Source organism: Phymastichus coffea, unplaced genomic scaffold (genome assembly GCF_024137745.1).
Source record: "Phymastichus coffea isolate CEN01 unplaced genomic scaffold, Cenicafe_Pcof_1.1 PCOF00038, whole genome shotgun sequence".
Lineage (NCBI taxonomy): Eukaryota > Metazoa > Arthropoda > Insecta > Hymenoptera > Eulophidae > Phymastichus > Phymastichus coffea.
The window spans coordinates 2060278-2081212 of record NW_026706849.1 but is presented as its reverse complement, the minus strand read 5'-3'; the positions used below and the strand labels follow the sequence as shown (position 1 = coordinate 2081212).

Genomic DNA, 20935 nt, shown 5'->3' with positions numbered 1-20935 from the left:
GATTCACGCAATCTGTTAATAAATTTTCTATACTGTTCTTCAATGATATTTCGATCTTCGTAATAGGACTTTTATATTCATTGCTTGAAATTACAGCAAAAATTAATTTATAACATTTATTGGGTTTATCATTTTTCAAGTTGTTCGATTAAAAATAAATATTTATTACTTATAGGGCAACGTATAGAAAAATGCTATTGTCCGTCACCATTCCTTTAAATTAAAATTTAATGGACGTTTAGGATGTGAATCCCGGCCTCTCAGATGCAATGCTAAACAGATTAACGGCTCATTCCATAAAGTTGTTAATTGCATTGTTTACTTATCAAATTACTAAAAATATTAACAATCAACATTGATTATTAGCATTGCAAGTAATTTAAAACGCAGGCCAGACTTTTATCAATCTTACAAAATCATAAATGGGTTTTCTATCGAAAATAAATATACAAATTTTGTACAGAATATATACGAAATTTGTACAAATATTGTACAAGGTTAGTACAAATATTATACAAAATTAGCACGAAATTTCTATAAATTTAGTAATCAATAATCTGGCGTGCGGACAATTATGCACGGTTTCTTTTATTTTTTCATCATACCTATGTAGTTTATCTTGTATGATAGCTGCCTATGTTACTTTATCTATATTATTTATTTATTAAATTTGTAGAAAAAAGTCGGTTATTGAGTACAAAATCTGTACAAATTTCATGCAAATTTTATTTAACATTTATATTAAATTTGTACAAAACTTGTACCAGATTTGTACAAATTTCGTATACATTTTTTACAAAAACAATATGTACGAATTTCGTACAAGAAATATACAAGATTTGTATAAATGTTCTGTATATTCTTGCACAAATTTTGTAAAGATTCTATACAAAATTTGTATATTTATTTCCAGTGGGATCCAATTTAACGATATTATTTGTTGCTGTAGTTCCAATTTATCGACGGGATATGCTTCTGATATGCGAAGGAGAGAGCAAGGTAGTCAAGTAGTTTTTCTACATAGTGGACTAGTATTGTTAGTAATTTAAAATACACAGAGACCTTTATCAATCATACAGTTATCGTTTGTTTCTAAAGAAGAGCAGCAGTCTGTTCAGCATTACATCTGAGAGACTAGGGTTCACATTTTAAACGTTGATTAAATGAATCTAAGAGAGTGGTGATGAACAATGTAAAGAAGATGAGCCAGACCAATAGCACTCTTCTATACTTTGCCTATTATTCCATTATTATTAAACTCAATCCACTCAACCATCGATAACTTGGCAAAATTCTGCCAAAATTAAACTGCTCGTAGCTTGTATACAGACGATAATAGCCTGAGTGCAATGTCCACATGCGAGTAGCACGTTGCAAGATTAATGTTGAAAGTCTGCTCCGGTCCCTTCTATCAGTCCTTAGCATATGTCTACTATTAGTTTGAGAAAGTTAGTCTCTGATTTCTTAATTGACTATTGATATTTCCTTAATCTTACCGCAGTTGTTTCAAGAATTGGAAGTCAGTTAACTTATTTGCAACTAGCAATTTCCGAAAAAAAAATTATTTCGTTGATGGTTTGTTCGATTACCTTCGGATTTAATACAAAACATTGAAAAGCTTTTGAGCATTTCGATTTTTCATAAATATTTGAACATATGACTTAATGCCAGCTTCTCAGGCTGACAGCTTTGAGAATTAGCTGTCTGTAGCTAACAGTATAACAATAACAAAATAGTATTTTTGTAAAACTATGCACAGGTTGTATAATTTTAACTATGTAATTTTCAGTAATATTTGCTAATAAAAAGAACGTTAAGAAAACGTCTGTCATTTCTTTGATGCAGTTGATAAAGTGATCGGTAATTCTGAAGGGCAGCGGCAATGACGATCGAAAAAGAAGACTATTTTTTGTAACTTCAAATAACAGTAATATTATGGATGAGTAGTCTCTTAGCTATTTGATTTTTAAATAATTGTGAATATTTATACTATTGTATTCGACAAAAGGACATATTATAGACATCAAATACTATGTACAGTATATTTTATGTTTTCTTCATAATTCGTTTTCTGTATTATCTTGGTTGTTAATTTGAACTGGAAACTACAATCGCTATTGTAGTTTCCAGTTGTGGTATTAATAAATCCATCATTTAAATGATTGTACTTTTCGATTTAAAAATTCTGACATCGAAAGGTTCGGTTGTGTTAGGCTGCGAATTATTTGCATTTTTATAAATTACTTTTCCGCACACTGAGCACAAAGTCATGACTGTGCGCCTTCCTAGCAGGAAGCATATAATTGGACAGCCTAGAGAGTAAAGTGCCTTACGTGTACATGGGATACTTTACTTTTAGACAATCAACGTGGCTGTGTTGCCTGCTAAGAGGGCAACATCACCTCCCTAGAAGGTTGTGCGGAAAACGAGTATGCGCAACACGAAAGTACAAGTAGGCAAACACGCACTGCATGAAAAGCCTATGTCGCTTTGCTTGGTTGGCAATATCACACAATGCGTACTTTGCCTACTGTAATGTAATGTACTAATTTTTCTGCTTCGTTCCTAAGATCGGGTTCCAATTATGGAATGGGGAATCGAGTGCATCCTATTGCAGGGTTTTAATTATCCGAGAATTTGGGAAATCGTGGAAAAACTGTTCTGAATTAGTGTTTTTTGTATTTATTTCAGCAACGGTAAAGAATCTCGAAAAAAACTACGTATAAATTTTGCAGAGTGACAAATTTTGCAGCGGAATCGTTGAAATACCTCAGCGGGACATTAGTGAAAATCGTTCAAGATAAATTATAGAAAAACTACGTGCCAACAGCAAAAATAGTAAAATCGATTATTAACTCCGCACAATTTGATTTTCAGTATTAAAAAAATTTGCAAAGTTAATAATCCCCTATTAAACCATTATTGTATCTTTGTGGTGTTTAGACATTATTTCTACACAAACAAACGTAGGTATTCGTTCGAAAAAATCATGGGTAATTTTATCTGTTTTGTGATCAGATGCCTCATTAACTTATAAATAATAATATTTCATTAACATGAGGTAGAAGAGGCTCTTGCAATGAAAAGGCGGTACAGTAGATCTAGTTAGTAAGGCAGAAGAGGCTGTAGAATTATCAGAGTCGAGAATCTTTTTGGCTTTTCTATTTCATGCAATTATTATGGATAATTAGTGAAAATAAATAATATGTCAAGAAAAATATATAAAACATAAGCAGGAAAACCCACACAACAGAAATTTTTTTTTCGTTAAATTGTTTTTACTTTCAAAATAAACCATTGATTTCGGAACTCACTAACTTGTAAATTAACTAACATACTAATCAAATTTAGAAAGTATCGATATATGGATAAGGTATATTGAAAATGAATAATTTTTGTACGCCACTTGGATTCTTTCAAGCATAATATTGTATTTCGCAAAAATATATTAACAAACGTTTCAAGGATTTCATTTATTCTTCTTCTCAAGGCTAAAAATATAGAATGTTCAAAACTGAATTTCGAAGAGACAATTAAAAAATAAACTATGAGGGGTTATCGAGGGAAATTAAAACCTTAATTTTGAGCTAACACAAAAATTTAGCAATAATTATTAGAGTAAACGAGTCTGTTCATGTACCGAGGAAAATCATGATTTTCACGCATTTTCCATTGACGAATCGAAAATGGAAAATTATCACCGATATCAGGGACAATTAGGGCAATTTATACCGTTGTCAAAATTATTTCAACAATTTCCCTTACAATCGAGGGGGCTACCTTCAGTCCTGTTAAATCTTTACTTTCTATACTTTCTCTCGAGTACGCAAATTATATCTGGAAGAATGTTTATTATTGCAAATGGTAACTTTACATATATTTTTCATTAAAGTTTTATGATTAGATTTAAGTTTAATGGTATATAACTGTTTGTTTGTTCTATTTTTAGTCATAAATGCATAACATTTTGAAAAATAATCTCTTGAATTTGAACTTTTCGCAGTCAACGTGTTACGCAACAAGTATAAATTCGTTTCGTTTGTTCTTGATGAAGTATTCTCATTTCTTTATCAGCGTTCTCGGCAGGCAACCATCGGTTGTTTGTGGTCGCGAGCACGTTAGAAAATGTCTCACGGGGTCGCAGCTGTTCTTAATTTTGAACCACGTTTTAATGCCGTGTAAGTACGCATTAAAAACGATGGACCGTGCTAGTAGAGCGTTGTTAGGAAAAGGGGAAAATAGAAAGAACACCGATTCGAATGTTTAAATATCGATTTAAATAATAGAAAGATGTTTGTTTCTCTGTTGCTATGGTTTTTCTTTGAAAAAATTGACTATGTTTTAGTTTCTTTGACAGTTACGTCCTAGCTTTCGAAGTGTTCGGATATAAAGATTTAATTATAATTTGTGAAGTTAGTGTTACTTAATATTAAATAAATTTATTGAACAAGAAAAGAATTATTATTTAAAAAGTAAATTTTTCGTTTGATTGAGAGAAACACAACGACCTCAACATTATCAAAATTAATATTGTGATATTAGCATGTTCTATTAAGGTTTATCAATTACTTTGTAATTAAATCATGTTAAAATGAATTTCAATTAAAAACTTAGGTTCTTGTTGTATAGTAAGACAATAAATGACTTTTTAACATTTTTTCATGAAAAGTATCATTACTTAATATATAACGTTATTAGTAGATTTTAGATTATCAACTGCATACAATCTGATACAAATATTAGATATAATAAAATGCCTAGGGTAACCGAATTAGTAATTGAAAGTTGGTATACCAAATATTTTGAGCGTTTTTAATCTTGAAAGGAGGATAAATTACCAATTAATAAAATTGAAAACTGTTAATTTATTTTACGAATGTAGACAATAAAATTTTTCCATTTTACTCAGTTTGATATTACGTAGGATATTCTTACATAAAATTAATTGTTGTATAAAATTTAGTTTTGCTTAAAAGTCTCTGTGAGAAAAATCTCTTATACTTAATCTTAATTGTTTTATCTATTGGTTAATTACTATTTTATTGAATCAAAACTTACCAACATTAGTTTGTTTCCACCAAAGAAACCTCTGTAGCTAAAGGACGCCTTAGGTATAGAATGTCTGTCCGTTTTCGTGTTGTAACATTTTGAGTACAGCAATTGTTTCGATGCGACTAAGGCTTCTATCTACACAATTCATTTTTTCATCAAAACAATTTTGTAAAATAAAATCTCGCATATTTCATATTAATTGTATTATCCATTATTTTATTAATATTTTATGATCACAACTTACCAATAATTACAGTTTAATTCAGTAACCGAAAAGTGTGGAGTGACTGTTCCCGTGATGTAACATTCTAAGTTCATCAACTGCTCCGATAAGACTGAGGCTACTTTCTACTCGTCCCGTAGTTTAGTCCGCAAAACTGCTACGTTGCATCTATTTAAATAACGCTGAGAGGGGAGAAATGCCCTCGCCGCTTTCTCCTATCTACCGGAAGAATCAAGAAACGATTTTTAGGCCTAGTAGTGTACTGTTATTAAAAAAAACGATCTGACATTTTATTGAAAAAAGTATGATAAACATAAGTAAGTTACATTCTCGTTAATTTAATGTAGAAATGTAATAGCAAAGTTAGGCATTACAGCATGGTATGAGAGAGAGAGAGAGAGAGAGAGAGCATGGGTAACTGCAGTGTCGTAGCTCGAAAAGCGTGGGAGTGAGCAAGAGAAGATTTTACAATCCTAAATTAGAGCGATTGTATGAGAAAAATGATAATCGTTCACCATTCAGTTGGATAAGCTTGTAATTAAGAAAATGTATTAATAAATAGTAAAATTTCATATTATGTTTCTTCATGTGAACGTTTCCGCCCGAGCAAAGTGAGATAAAGAAGCCACACGAGGCTCACACATGTATCTAATTTTATTTTTCTATACGACGCGTGTGACGAAAAAGTTACGCATGCTTTTTTTACTAACGATTATGCATTATTATTTATTTCTATAAAAAACATCGCTTAAACAACATTAAGAACGTAATCAACAAATGGGGAGTGTGAACTTTGGATATATTCTTATTAATGAAAATAAATTACGCGGAGATGTGTTATTCAGTTTTATCATCCTAGCTAACGACGTACAGTTCTTCTATAATTTTTTCGGAACGATTTCCGTCGATTGCCCGCTGAATTCCTCCATCTCGGATATTGATTTTTATTTGGTATTTTATATTTTTTCAAATTTTTAGGAACAAAGCCGATATCTGTCCGGAAGTTCTCAGTACGAAACAGATACCATGCACAGCGCGCGGTATAGATAGCGCGCCACGCCTACTCTGTTCCTCTATTTTCTTATCTGTAATGTGTGATTTGTTTGCCTAAAACGCCGAGTTGCACTATCAAAGAAATGCGAAGAGGAGGAAAATGACGTCGCCGTTTTATCTTATTCACCGAAACAAATAAAAAATGATTTACAGTGGTCTTATTCCAATGGTATAATTATGAGCGATATATTTATATCACATGATAAACTGCCTCATAATTTGATAAATTTGAAAGTTTGTCAAACTATTCGATCAGTTTATCGCATGACATAAATATATCGCTCAAAATTATATCATTGGAATAAGGTCCCAGGCCCAGTAGTGCGCTGTTATTAAAAAAACCTCCTGATATTCTATTGTAAAAAGCATCATAAACATAATTAAGTTATTAACATTATTAAATTATATTCCCTTTGAAAAACGAAAATCAATATGCTAATATTCGTTATAAATAGTGCATTGAATTGGATCGTGTATTGGATGGTAATGGGTTGTTGAATATGAACATATTATTCGATGCGATAGTTATTGATTGATCGCTTTGTTGCTTTTGGTGCCATCTCGTTAATTTAATGAAGAAATGTAATTTCAAAGTTAAGTATTATAGCATGGTATGGGTGAAAGAGAGAGAGGGAGAGAGAGAGAGAGAGAGACGAAACGAAAAAAGCCTGCAATTTTATTAAAAATAATAGTATGTAAAATAGTATTGTAAATAATTAAAATCTTCTCCATAACACTTTTTTTGTGGGCATTAAAAGTCGATATGTCTGGTTTCAAATGGTATTTTTATGATATTCGAAATGCAGCAGGATCCTTGTAAAATGAAATCATTTCGTCGGTCAACTAATTACAAAAAATTTTTTGGGGATGCAAGCTTAAGTAATTATAAGTTGGTTGTTGAAGGACTCAGACCGAATGCAATTCAAAGTGCACAAGAACATATGTACCTTGCAATACATAGTTTCAATTTTAATGCAATGTTTTAAATAAACATTGATAACGTGGACGCGTTATAGTAATGTATGAGCTTTTGCGTTTCATTTACGTCCGAAAAGTAAAAAACTCGAGGAAGTACCAAATGATCTTTAGGTTGAAAGAAATGAGTACCAATTAGATGGACTCAAATAAGTTTGTATAAGGTAAACTGATTAAAAGGTTAATTAATTGTCGAACCGTGTATGAAATGTTTTATTTCATTGATTAACTTGGATTTATTAACTGATCCGTTGTCAAATGGTCGATCAAATACACTTGTATAGTTGTAATAGTTTCTTGTTATTTTTATAACTTCTATAAATATTTTTATGTACCCCGACAATGTGAAAAAACATCATGTAATTCTAACGAGAAAGTATATAATATTTCATCCATCACATATACATTTGTATATAAAGAAATTACATGGATATATACTCTTCAATATATGCTATTGTTAAAATCATTTATTACTACACTACAATTAATAATTTGTTAAAAATGGTTTATCTTTAGTTTTTTGGCATGTGCTTTAGACCTTGGAAAAAATGGGTAATGACGGGATGTTCATAAGTAACAAGATACTATCAGCGAAATTTCAAATGTGTGTATTTTACATGTATTTATATTTTACAAAGTAATTTTTGCAGGATGGGATTTATGACGACTCGAAAGCTATGACAATCTTCAACACGAATATACTTTTCTTCATTAACAATCTGAGTTAACTATGAATGGGTCAATAACTGATATTTTCTTCTTGGAGCGACATTTCAAATTTTATTGAAATTAATAAGTAAATTTTTCTTTTCAATACCCGTTAAAATGTAAATAAAAATTACCCTCGATATAATTTTTTTCATATCAATAGAAAGTATTTTAATCGTAGACTTTTTTTGTTTCAATGTTACACAATCAAAAAATTAATTAAAAGAAAAGTGGTTTGTGAATGCTAGTCATGAAAAACAATTTTTTCTTCATGAAAATAACTTACGGATAATAATAATCACATTATCACTTATCATAACACAAATATTTTATCATGGTAAGTAAGCATTCATTATAGTAGTAGCTATTGAATTTGAATACGTAATTGAATAATTTGATAATGAGAAAAATGTTTTCTTTAGAATTCTATCTAGATGGAGACAAGATTTCTCAGCTCGAGTATTTATATGCCATATGTGAAATTGGTTGAACATTGGAATAAATTGAAAGTTTCTAAATTGACCACATTGACATAAAAAAGTTAACCTAGTGCTTGAGATATATATCATCACACTTGAATTTTCTGTACATGTGTATATAGCTTTATCGTATAGTGATGTATCGAAAAGATTATACATAATTTATTTTATCCCTAAAACGGAATTGGCACTTCAGTCATATTTCGAAGTCTATATATTTTTCTCGAATCATTAGTTACGCGTACCACGGTGTATGATAATATAACTTTATGAAGATTGAATTGTTACTTGTTTCTACATAGCAGTTGGATACTTTTTATACGGTTGTTAAATTTATAGATTGGTAAAATAGCTTCTCATGTGTTTAAGTTTACTGTTTTATAGTAAAGTCAAGTGTGATGATATGATGTATGTAGTATAAAATATAATCGATGATCATTTCACGATTTTGCCGAACCTACAGTTATTGTGAATACGATAAATTACTATTCAATATCTTCATTATTAAGAAATGGTTATAAATAATATTATCGATAAAAAGGGTTTTCTTTTTCTCAACTCGATTTACATTAAAGATATTTTATGATTTTAACATTTAATACAATTATTCTGGAATCTTTATCGTGATTATGGTATTTTGATATCAGTCTTATTTTTATCTGAAAATTCTTATAATTACTTTAAATTTCTCAATTTATTTTCGCATGTAATAATTTAAAGTCATGCTTTTAATTACAACTTGATCAGATATCTAAAATGATACTTCAATAGATTTATAGGTAATTATTTTTATTTATTGATAGTATCGTCAAATTTATTGAAATATTGTTGATTAGTTGTCCAATCAAATATATAATTTAATAATAACTTTATGAAAACTAATAATAGGTCACGATTAAAAATAGTTTTGATAGGTTTCTGTCAACATTTATATTTTTCCAAAATATTAACATAAATGTATTTACATGAAAGTATATATAATTACTTGATTCACGCGCTTATTGTTTGAAACAAATCACACTCAGATGTGGGAGATAGAAGTGTCAATGTGCTTTCTTAGGCAATCGAAGTGCTTATTAAATTGCATAAGAGATAGTGCGTCAGATTTGTAGCGTATGTATAAAAATCGTGATTTTGTGAACGCATAAGAAACACTTTGTAGAGCTGTTAGTGCCATTCCTTAAAAACTTCTTGGCCACTAAGAACAATGTTTTAATTTAATGATACTCTTTGGATGATCATAACGAAACTGTCAACTTATGGTTATGTCAACAAAGTTCAAGTTTTAGTTTTGATGTACCCTTAAAACACAATTTAGATGCTGTAAATTAAAACTCATCAAAGAAATTACCACTTTTATTGCAGTTGTCTCTTGTTTTCCTTTATAATCTTAAATTCTAACAGTTGTGTTAATCAAATTGAATGATCACTTCAAATTTATTTCGTCTACATCAATCATTATTATCACTTTTAAATAATTCAACATCGACTTATTTAGTGCAAATAGTATATTTATTTTCAAAAATATCTTTTGTCGTCTCACGACGACAACGTTCGTTAAAAATTTGTTAATAAAGTTTGATAAAATTCAACAACTCGTTATAACAAATATTATCAATACATTTTTAAAGTCCACAAAATGCACATCACATTCAGAATCGATTCCACTGAAATTAATTCAACAAAGACATTGATTCACATTTTCTAAAAACTCCATCCAATTAAACATTACACATTTTACAATTACATGTGATATAAATATTTGTTCAACACTTTTTCCTCGCTTGGCACACTTTCCAAGCAACTTCGTCATTGATATGCTATCAACAACTTAGCAATAAAATGGTAATTTCTATGATTTCTTTCAGTTCAAGAAGTTTCATTAGGAAAAATTATTCTTCGACATAATATTAAATCAATCGACTCATCAAAAAAAAAATAAATAAATAAATAAATAAAAACAAAAGCTTGAGCGACATTACATAACAGAAAGTCCGACACTACGTTTTACTCGAGATCTCTGGATCGCGAGTAATTTTCCGCATGGGAACACTTCTCGTCTTGTCCATGGCCAACGCACTCGATAACGGGGTCATGCGTGCTGTCCCACATACCAGGCCCGCATTGTTTGCACAAACCGGCGAGGGTGCAAGGTAGCCGGTCGAGTTGGCGGAACTGGTGTAACAAGCCGCGTGCTTTCCTCAAGATTAAAATGCCGTCCATGTACATGGCCAGCGAACTAAAATGCAGCAACATCTCGTCGGTACGAAGATCCTGGGCGATCACGTCGTCCGCGTAGACGCACATTATGGCCAGGCAGAGAAATAAGTGGAAATGATCCGTCAGATAATTTACCCAGCAGGCTTCCCACATCATTAACGCCACTTCCATCGGGAATTCTCGCTTCAAGCACCTGGTCATAATTTTATACGTTGATTACTCTAGCGGCTTCACGATCAAACTTATCGACAAATACTTGAAATTTTTAGTTAAGGTAAGCCACTCACAAGAGTATCCATCGATGGCAGAAAAGCAGCTCAAGAGCATCGGTGTGCTTTTCCAAATGAGCGTAAAAATCTGGCACCATGATTCTAAGCAACTCTCGAAGAGAACAGAGGTTGCGATCCATATCAACGTCAGTCGGAGTGCAAACGGCAACCGAACGTTGCATCAACCCAGCAAAGCACCAAAAAGACGCTTCTTCGTCGTTTAATTCAGCTAACAGCGGAGACAGCAGATCTGACATGCCTTGAGTATAGCCTAGCCTTGCGTTGTACACCGCGTAATTTAGTAGGATATTTCTGAAAAACATTTGATCGACATCAGAAAATGTGAGAGATACACAAGTATTGATTATTGTCTGATTATTGTCTGGTCAATAACTCACTTCATGATCTCAATATTTGGATTGTCTTCGCCTGCGTAATAAGGATTCCCTCGATCCGTTCTAACAACATCCTTCTCAACAATACACACAACGTTCCTCCAGAATTGCTCGGCCTCCTCGGGGTCCATCGTATCTCTACGCTTTCTAATCTCCTGATATTCCTCTCGTCTAATCGCGTCAATTTGTTCTCGATCGTCATAAGTACTTTGATACGAGTAACAGTGAAGTAGAAATGGCCAGACAATTTTTCGGAGAGCCGGTTCGAGACCTCCGAAAAAGATTCCTCTTCGCAGGGTCAAATCGTCCTCGACTTGGCCGCGTTCGTTTAGCAAATCTCTCCAAGCGAGCGACGTAATCATTGGCACTTGACCTTCCTCGGGATGCAACTCGTCTCGACTCACTTCTGGACGGCACACCATGAAATGCCTAGGTGAAGCGTATAATTTGTCATTATTTCTTCCCTTTAAAAGCGAAGCGAGAGCATGTACTTCGCTCGCTTACCTGTAAGGCAATCCATCCTCGTTTGGTCGATCGATACTGCTGAAACCAGGATTGAGTATTTGGTGCCACTGGTGTAAAGTGGCAGCAAGTCGATCGAGGCCACCGTGATGAAAATGTAGTATCTTATATTGGCTCTCGCGACTTGCGACTACCAACTGGCCGGATGTGCACTCGGGATCGGAGAAGAATAACCTCAGTGATCGCATTTGGCCGAGATCTACGCAGAAACGACGACAGCGATGCGCTCGGCGTACTGCTACTGGCGATGCGGTTGCACTTTCCGGGAATTGCAGATTGTGCTGAAGAGCTAGCAGTTCAGGCGTTCGCATCCACGTTGGGATCTCTTCTGAAATGAATTGTTTACGTAATCAAAAGAATCCACAATGGTGAGTATCGATTTTAGATGGTCAGTCGTTTTATCTGAGAAAATTCTTAAAACATATATTGAGTAATTCTACGAAAGAAGCATGAACGTGTGTTGATTTTCGAGGGTCGGTTGATAATGCAAATCATAAAATGACAAAGTTAATTTCATTCGAACAATTTTAAAATAAATAAAATAAAAATTATCTCACCGTCATTGGACATAATGATGGACAAGCTGCTCATAGAAGTCAGCGACATACTACGACTCTTAATGCTGGCTGTGTCATCCTTGTTACCATTGTCCTCGGTTCTTGAATCAGTCGAGTCTGACCTGACGAACGCTGGCGGCAGAGGAGTTTTCTTGGGCTCGCTATGCTCAAAACCATTACTACTTGGTTGACTCGCTATCGGCGTTTCTGGACGACCACCCCCTGAGCATATACGCTCACAATCCGTCGAGTTTGGAGGCTCTTTGGCTTCTAAACACACGTCTATCTTTTCGTCAGGTTTAGTTTTACCTGAAAAATTATTAGTTAAAAATTTTAACCTATTCTAATAGTTTTTTTAGGATTTAAATTATATTTTTTAAGTTTTAGTAGTAAATTAGTATGCGCATAGATGATCTAATGACATTCCAAAATGCTTAATTATGTCAATAGGCTCACGCATAATTTTTCGGAAAAAAGCACATTTTAAATATTACACTATAAATAATTATACATCGAACGATTTAGAACTAAAATCTTCAACAATAAAATTCTGGATTAGTTCGTTTCATAATTTCATATATTTTTGAAAACTCATGCTGTTATACTTTTCGTGGCTTATATTAATTATATTGCGAGCACCGGTCCATTAATTATATTGAAATCCCATCAGAGCAATAAAGGTTTCGTCCCTCTGTCTGCCAAAAAAAAACCATTAATCACTCAGCTTAATCAATAAAGATGTTCTTGGCGTTGTTTGTCTTAATGTGAGGAGCTCTCTGCCCGGTCACTTTTTTCGAGCGCAAATCCCGTTAAAAGCTCAACGCTGAGTTAAAATTTTCACGCATGCAATTCTACGAAGCAGATCATGTCCACAAAACAATGACGAATAATCATGCGAACCTGGTTCCTCAAGTTGTGGCTCGTTCTCTTTAGCTGTTTCCAGTCGTTTCACCGCCGCGTTCTCCAATGTGTTTGGATGCTTGCGCAGTGTGGTATTTGGTATCCAGCTTAGATGAAGCGTTGGCACACCCGAGACTTTGTCGACCTTACAAGTGACTGTCATGTATCCCGGGTGATGCACCACGTCACACTGCTGGCGAAGCAACGTCGGCGGATGCACGCACACATTGTTTTTACAGAAAAGCGTTTCACCGTTCTGCGGAGCAGTAGACAATTTTGCGTATAGTTAAAAAAAAAAATCCTACGTTCAAACGATACTTTCTTTCAAGATCCTAAAGCGATTGTAAACGCGCGATTATTTCGATTATTTTTTTCGTCGTGTTACGTAGTTTGAACATTTCAAAAGTCATAATTGATAGTAACGTTGCGTCGCAATGGAAACAAAAATGAAGACAAACGCGTAATTATGAAAGGTAAATTACCTCTTGGTAGAGTCTAACAATAAATTGCATAGTATAAAGTTTCCAGCGATGAAAATATTACGTCGAGTAATCCGAGCGACACCAAAGAGCTTGACTTTATTCGCAATTAGCAGCTGTACGAAGCGTCGGGGCCAAGACTGCGCGATTAGCGACGATAAATTGAGTTTTAAAGGTGTGCTACGTGATCTTACTTGATACATGGCATGAAGAGAGTCGTGGCAGCTCTCGCCAAGGATGAAGCTGCTGGCTTTCTTGAGAATACTGGGCAGCGGCATGGCGCAGAAGCTCAACTCGCAGCGGCTCTCCCGCGTACAGACCAGGGCGCCCGCCTGCCTGCCGCTACTGCTGCTACTGTTGAAACTCGACATCGCAGCGCAGTCGCCCGATTCCCCATGTCCATCCCACCCGCAGCTCTCTCTCTCTCTCTCTCTCTTTCACTCTCGTTTATCCTCTCCTACGACACATCACATTCACGTATAATAATTCAATTACCTTCTATTTTTTTGTGCTACGCCTTTCTTTTTCGCGCGTTTTCTTGTTGTGAGCTTGTTTAACGCTTTATTTAGTTTCATGGATTTCGATTCTTTATGTTATTTTGAAATTGAAAAAATTGCTCCTTTTATTTAATTATGGATAAGCATGTCTATAAAGTTACGAATGAGTAATAATAATGCCAAAACATTTCAAGCTGAATCGATTTCAGCGCTAAAACCAAACGTAAACAACGTCTTCTTTCATTAAGAATTGTATACATGTACGCTATGACATATTCAGAGTTCTTTACCCGAAAACACATTTGGAGCAAGATTTAAACTCGTAAGTGATCGATTTTGAATTCGACGCCATCCAATTACCTAATCGTAAAACAACTGGTTGTGTCACTTGCTCGCTTATGCACGCTTCAACAGTAAATAGATCAGCGCATTTCTCGTTGCGCCGGAAAGCAAACAGAGCGTTAATAAGGTCTTTTATCTTTCTTTAGCTCCCAGTGTCTTTCTAGTCATACGCTCTATCTTACCAACGAGTTTTTCCAAATGAAGACTGTCTTAAAATTACGCGAGTCATTCGAGTACAAAATTTACTGTGATAAATATACTACCATTCCTTTTTTTCCACTTATAAATTTTTTCTTTCGTTTTTAAATACTAAAAACTTATTTTCATTAATAATTGACCAAAATCACGAATGCACATAGAAAATCTTAGCTCCTCAAAATTTTAGATGCATTTAACAATACTTATACTAGCCTTAATATCGACGTAATGTCAAGGTAAAAACGTAATTTCAGTGCTAATAAAATGCAAAATCTAAACGAAGAAAAGTATCTGAAGAAATAAATTCAATCTCACCTGAAAATCGCCGCAAGATAATCCAAATCCATCGCAGCAGTAACAGCGACGCCGAATTCGATTCGACGGATCTGCCGATCGTACGATAATGTCATGACGTTAGCTCAGCTGCAAAATTCACACAACCAGCTGCATTCATCGCTGCAAAAATGCACACGTACTTTATGCGCTTCTATTCGCAACTAATGCGCGCGGATCTATGCTTATGGAAGGGGCAATTCTGCGCACGCTAAACACGTCAAGTCTATCACAAATGAAGTTTCGACTGGTGATTGACGTTTTATTTTTAGATCTTGATAAGGGACGAAGACTAATTTTGGTTTTGAGTATTCCAAATGTATGTTACTGTTTGGATTTTGAAATTTCGTCTTTTTTCGTAGAATACTTCAATACATAAGTAATGATACCTATTTATTTTCTGATTTTAATAGCTTTCCGACAAACAAATCTGTAGTCCTTAATTGAATTCATTGCATACTTTGTTAAAAGCATACTCTTTAGATTTAAGGAATTCTTTTGTAGTAGACTGTCGATAAAACGAGCCAATAATCATTATGAACAGTTCCTAAATGCATTCGCACAAACTGCTTAAACCAACCGAGTTGATGGGGAAATCAAGGCACACGTTTACTTTAAAAGTAAGAAGTAATGTAGGTACACGGTCAAGCACTTGACAATCATCACTGCTGACAAAGTTTACTCAGCACAGCTGATTTAAAGACTCAGTGCAAAGATAAAACATCGACAGAGGAAAAGACACTTCCGCTAACGTCTTATCGTCACTCTAATTAGCCTCGATCCATACACAAACCATGTTGCGATTGCTCTTTGCACATAAGAACTTTGAAGGTATTTTTTTAAGACCGTAAATCGTCGCTTTCATGTGTACGTTTTCGTCTATCTAAACTAAAAATAAAGCCGGCCGATAGGACTTCCGCTTCCATGCATATCACTCTCGCGTGTGCACACGACTTTGAAGGATTTCGCGGCTCACTTTCGGCTCCAAAATAAGCTTTATATATTCATTCGATCGACTTCGCTGATAATGCTTGTGTATTTTTTTAATTCACTTTTTAAACTTGGGGAATTGGGAAAGAAGTGACTGTTTTACGATTGCGGTGCTGCTGAGTTATCCAATGGGACATTGACTGTGAAGTATCTTGTGTTTTAATACAGAAATAGTATATGAAATATAGAAAATATCCTATGAAAATGTAAATTACTTTAATTCATATTTTTTCATTAGAATAATTAACCTAATTTTTAAATGGATACTCCAATATTTAATATAAAACAAATTAACAGTTATTAATTTTATTAATTCAAAAAAATTAAAGGTTTTCTTTCAATGTGACTAAATTTATGAAGTACTTTCCAATGTGTATATATGTAGCTTGTAGAATAAAAAGGAAAATAAATGTTGCTCACTTAGAAGCTTTTCTTGATTGTATTTGCATTTAATCTGTGACTTGTATTGTCAAAATTCGTTTGCTAAGAGATAAGTTCACGTTATTAGAATTACACTTCCTTAGTCGTTTCGCAACTTACAATTTCACAACCACTTTTTTCATGAAAAATGTATTATTTCCTTTTAAAAAATGTTACTACGAATTAAGTAAATTTTACATTTATTTCAAAATTTACATTTTTGACACAAAATTGAAATGGCCTAAGAGTTCGTCGGCAAGTCATTCATCAACGAGAAAGAAAGTCGGCGTAAAGTTTAGCCAAGCTTGAAGAACCTCCCGTTTCAACCCCCATTCCAGAAGAAAATAACATAGCTGAATGAATAATGTTTTGATACTAAGATGAAGCTTATGTTGTACTGACGTCGACTCGCGCTTTTTCTCTGCCTTATATGACATATTTCCTGATCTCTTTTCCCCGTGCAGCTTTCATCACGAGCCAAATATGCGTTGAAATTAAGATCGACCCACAAGCCCAAAACAACGAATAAACATCACCATCTCACGCACGTATTCTCTTTTTCTGGCCAAGGAAAACGCGATAGGACTTTGTTCGAGTGAAAAGGCTGATTAACTATTCATGAAGTCTCTCTATTTTGCACGTCAATCAGCAGCGAGCTGAGATGGAAAATTCAAACACAGCGACGAAGCGAGCGTGCAAACTTTAATAACCTAGCGGGAAAAGCTCGTAAGAGATTGAGAGCGGCCGGATTACCCGTGGCGATGAAAATCAGAAACTTGATAACAAAAGAAAGAAGAGAAAGGAGGAATACCGTGCATTTGATAATATACACTCACACCAACAAACTAAGCAGAGCGTAGAGTATAGTCAACGGGATCAATACGCGTTTCTCGCCCCCCGTGGCAGTCGACCACATCCACGACACTGTACTGGCGCGACCACCCGACGGCTACACGCTACTAACGTTTCGTTCGCCTGCAAGCGCCCCACACACACACACACACACACACACACACACACACACACATACACACCGTACATATATATATATATAGCTCTCACTCTCTGCGTTTTCTTTATATCATTGATCGGCTATGCTTCCGGATTCCCGATCTTCATCCCGTATTTTATTTTTTCCGCTTTCTTTTGGTTTTGTTTGTTTTGTGTTTGTAGGCGCTGCGATACAGTTATCGTTCTTTTTTCCAGAAGCAAATACTTTTTACACAAAATTATTGGATCATCGAGATGTTTTTTAACATTGAAAACCCGTAGTTTTTAGTTTAAAACAGCGTCACTTTTGAATTCTGCAACGTATGTACATTTTTTCATCAAATTAAAATAAAGATTGATATAAACATAATATACTCTGAAGTAGCACAAATCCAATCTAGCCAGACTAATAGATGCAACTCAGTTAATCATGTTTTGAGAAGCGGAAAAAAGGAATATATACAAATGTTAAATAAAACTTTAAAATATTAATAATTACAAAGTAGACGTAAAAAGATATTACGTTCTTTTTTGGTATTATGACACATTTAAAAACCAATATTATTTTATAAAAAACTGTTTTATTATTTGTCACTTCAATTTCAACTTGCAGGCGTTAATTTAATTAGTATTATAATTTAAATAATAATTTAAATAATTTAAATAACATTATACATTTTCAACATAATCTGTTATTTTTATTTAAACTGAATCAGTCTAATTTGAACTACAATAGTTCAATACTCAAGTGAAGTCTTCGACGCGAAGAAATTCTCTTAAAAATATCTCATGAAAAATTATATATTTTTTTATTATGGAAACAATATTATTTACTTAAGATAAAAGAGTGGAAGTTTTATAACAGTTGAATCATTAAAGTTCAATTTTTAAAACAGGAAAACTCAATGATCGTCCACCTCGACAACGATCTTGTGATCATTACCCATAGTCAAACCTGATTTAGGTCCTTTCTTAACGTATGTAATAGTGCTATACGCAGAGAAATGAAAATCTTCTTGAAGGTAACCATTAATTAATAAATAGCCAACAATCGCCTCACCAATCTCGCGAGGAAACTTGGGTATTGGTATACTTGAAACCCTAAGATTAGCAGCTCCCTTGTTATACCAAGCATCGATGAGTTTCAATGGTGTAAGCCTCTGTTCATTTTGTACCGCATGCGTAATAATTTGATAAATATGACGGCAGTAAGGCGCTATATCAATTTGTTTCTTGCGTTTTCCTTTTTTGCAATGATCGCACATCTCTTTACAGTCATCTTTAGTCCACGTTTCTTCAAAGTGCGTAGCAATGAGGCTTCGTCTACAGCTGCTTTGGTCCAGACAATAATTGAGGATTTTGTAGAGATTTTGCAAGCCGACTTTGTCTTGGAAGACCATAGTACTCAGTTTAAATACATCCATCAAACGGTAGAGAAGAATGCAGTAAGACTTTTGACCATCGCGTCCTGCTCTGCCGCTTTCTTGATAGAAGTTCTCCATAGATTTTGACAGACAATGGTGTATGACGAAACGTACGTCTGGTTTGTCAATTCCTAAACCGAAAGCTATCGTCGCTACTACTGCCTGATAATCACCGGATATCCACTTGGAATAAACTTTCGTGCGGTATTCAGGCTCTAACATCGCGTGGTAGCAGCCTACTTTTAAACCACGTGTTCGCAAGTCCGTCGACAACTGTTCCGATTCTTTGATGGTCGTCGTGTAGATTATCCCTGACTTTCCTTCAAATCTGCAACATTACTGATATTAGTTTTTAGTCGACTAAAATATCAGAATTCTCACCTGTTTTTCAAAAGATTAACAATCATTTCAAGACACGTTTCCTTGTCAGTCGGTTTGCGACGAACTTCATAAAAGAGATTCGGTCTATTGAACGATGCTCTTAGCACGAGGCATCCTTGGATGTCCAGCATCTTTTGAACGTCAACAATGATTTTTGCTGGTGCCGTTGCTGTAAGACCAAGAATAGGAACACCGGGAAACATCGATTTCAGGATTCCTAAAAATTTGTAATCCGGTCTAAAGTCATGACCCCATTGACTGCAACAATGTACCTCATCGATAGCAAAACGATCGAGCCTCTTCATTTCTAATGCCTTTTGTAGTTTGTTCATAAAGCGATTTGACTTGGCCATATACTCTGGAGTCACATAAACAAGTTTTAAATCGGATTTATTGTCAACCAACGAGGTCATGATCATTTTCACATTTTCTTTGGAAGCTTTCGCGCTCAACATCGCGGCATTCACCTTCAATTTATGCAGACCATGAAGTTGATCTTCCATTAAAGCTACCAGAGGTGATACCACTATTGTAATACCTTTGCTTATAACGGCTGGTAATTGATAACACAGACTCTTGCCACCACCTGTTGGCATTATGAGTATTACATCTTCATTTGACATGAAGGCATTCATTGTTTGGAGTTGTAAAGGCCTAAGTTCTTTAATTTTGAATACATCAGTCAGTGCTTTTTTAAGATTTTTTGACCATGAAAAATTTTCTGTGTCCCAATCTTTTTTAGCTAGATTAAAGCTTTTCTGTAATAAGGCATCATCCTTTAATTTCTGCTTGCGATCAACCAAAATTTTCTTGCGGTCTTCCAGTTTTTGCTGCTCACATTCTATTTGCCTCAGTTCATAATCGATTGCATTTATTTCATCTTCAGGAGTCACTGTAGAAATAATTTATAGATCAATTGAAAAATGTATTTTTGATACATTAATACTATATATATATAATAGTTAGTTTATTTATTTACAACTTATGTTACATTTGTATATACATAATAGTATAAATAATATATATATTTATATATACTATATATTTAATATATTAATACTATATACATTAATACTATATATACTACACTTAAACAAAGAAAGTAATAATTTATTCATTACACCACGTTTTAATATTAATTGCTAACCAAGCAAATAGCAAGTTCAAATTTGTATTTACTATGTTATACAAATAAAACCTACATAACATTGAAAAATTTTTAATAACAATATGATTTATAGTTTTACAATACTTTTGAATTTGAAAATTTGAAAAACTTTACCTTTATAATCATCGTCATCAAGAACAATAAAATCCTTAGAGCTTCCAGCAGCCATTTTTACGTCAGTCATAATACCATTATTTTAAAAAACATTGTCAATTCCAATTGAAAATATACACACGATGTGTAATTCTTAAGCGAAGAGTGTTTACGTTTTGATAGAGGTTATGCCAAATACCGCTCTATATGTGCCGCTATATGTATATATGTTGTTACGATTGTCGACTCCAGCGCTAGGCTTGTCTA

At 33.9% G+C, this 20935-nt stretch overlaps 3 protein-coding genes across 7 annotated transcripts in view; 1 reads left to right on the top strand and 2 right to left on the bottom strand.

The window, feature by feature from the left end:
* Window positions 1-20935, top strand: part of LOC131663783 (transmembrane protein 104 homolog) — a 66164-nt gene that overhangs the window by 43416 nt on the left and 1813 nt on the right. The gene's annotated exons all lie outside the window — the stretch shown is intronic.
* LOC131663781 (TBC1 domain family member 16) lies at window positions 7799-17551 on the bottom strand. 4 transcript variants are annotated; one of them, XM_058934413.1, is made up of 9 exons: window positions 17449-17551; window positions 15185-15325; window positions 14027-14289; window positions 13354-13609; window positions 12454-12762; window positions 11879-12221; window positions 11378-11803; window positions 10998-11291; window positions 7799-10903 (listed from the first exon to the last, which is right to left on the bottom strand). In XM_058934413.1, the coding sequence occupies exons 3-9, from the start codon at window positions 14201-14203 to the stop codon at window positions 10498-10500; spliced, it is 2211 nt and encodes a 736-aa protein (XP_058790396.1). In that variant the 5' UTR covers window positions 14204-14289; window positions 15185-15325; window positions 17449-17551; the 3' UTR covers window positions 7799-10497. The 4 variants fall into 4 exon arrangements, with proteins under 4 accessions (XP_058790396.1, XP_058790392.1, XP_058790394.1 ...); XM_058934409.1 differs by having other exon boundaries at window positions 7800-10903; window positions 11879-12224; XM_058934411.1 differs by having other exon boundaries at window positions 7800-10903; window positions 11879-12224; window positions 15185-15292; window positions 17449-17533.
* On the bottom strand, window positions 18213-20840 carry LOC131663782 (ATP-dependent DNA helicase Q1-like). 2 transcript variants are annotated; one of them, XM_058934415.1, is made up of 4 exons: window positions 20690-20840; window positions 19946-20299; window positions 19408-19624; window positions 18213-19354 (listed from the first exon to the last, which is right to left on the bottom strand). In XM_058934415.1, exons 1-4 carry the CDS (start codon window positions 20757-20759, stop codon window positions 18505-18507), a joined length of 1491 nt encoding a protein of 496 aa, XP_058790398.1. In that variant the 5' UTR covers window positions 20760-20840; the 3' UTR covers window positions 18213-18504. The 2 variants fall into 2 exon arrangements, with proteins under 2 accessions (XP_058790398.1, XP_058790397.1); XM_058934414.1 differs by having other exon boundaries at window positions 19408-20299.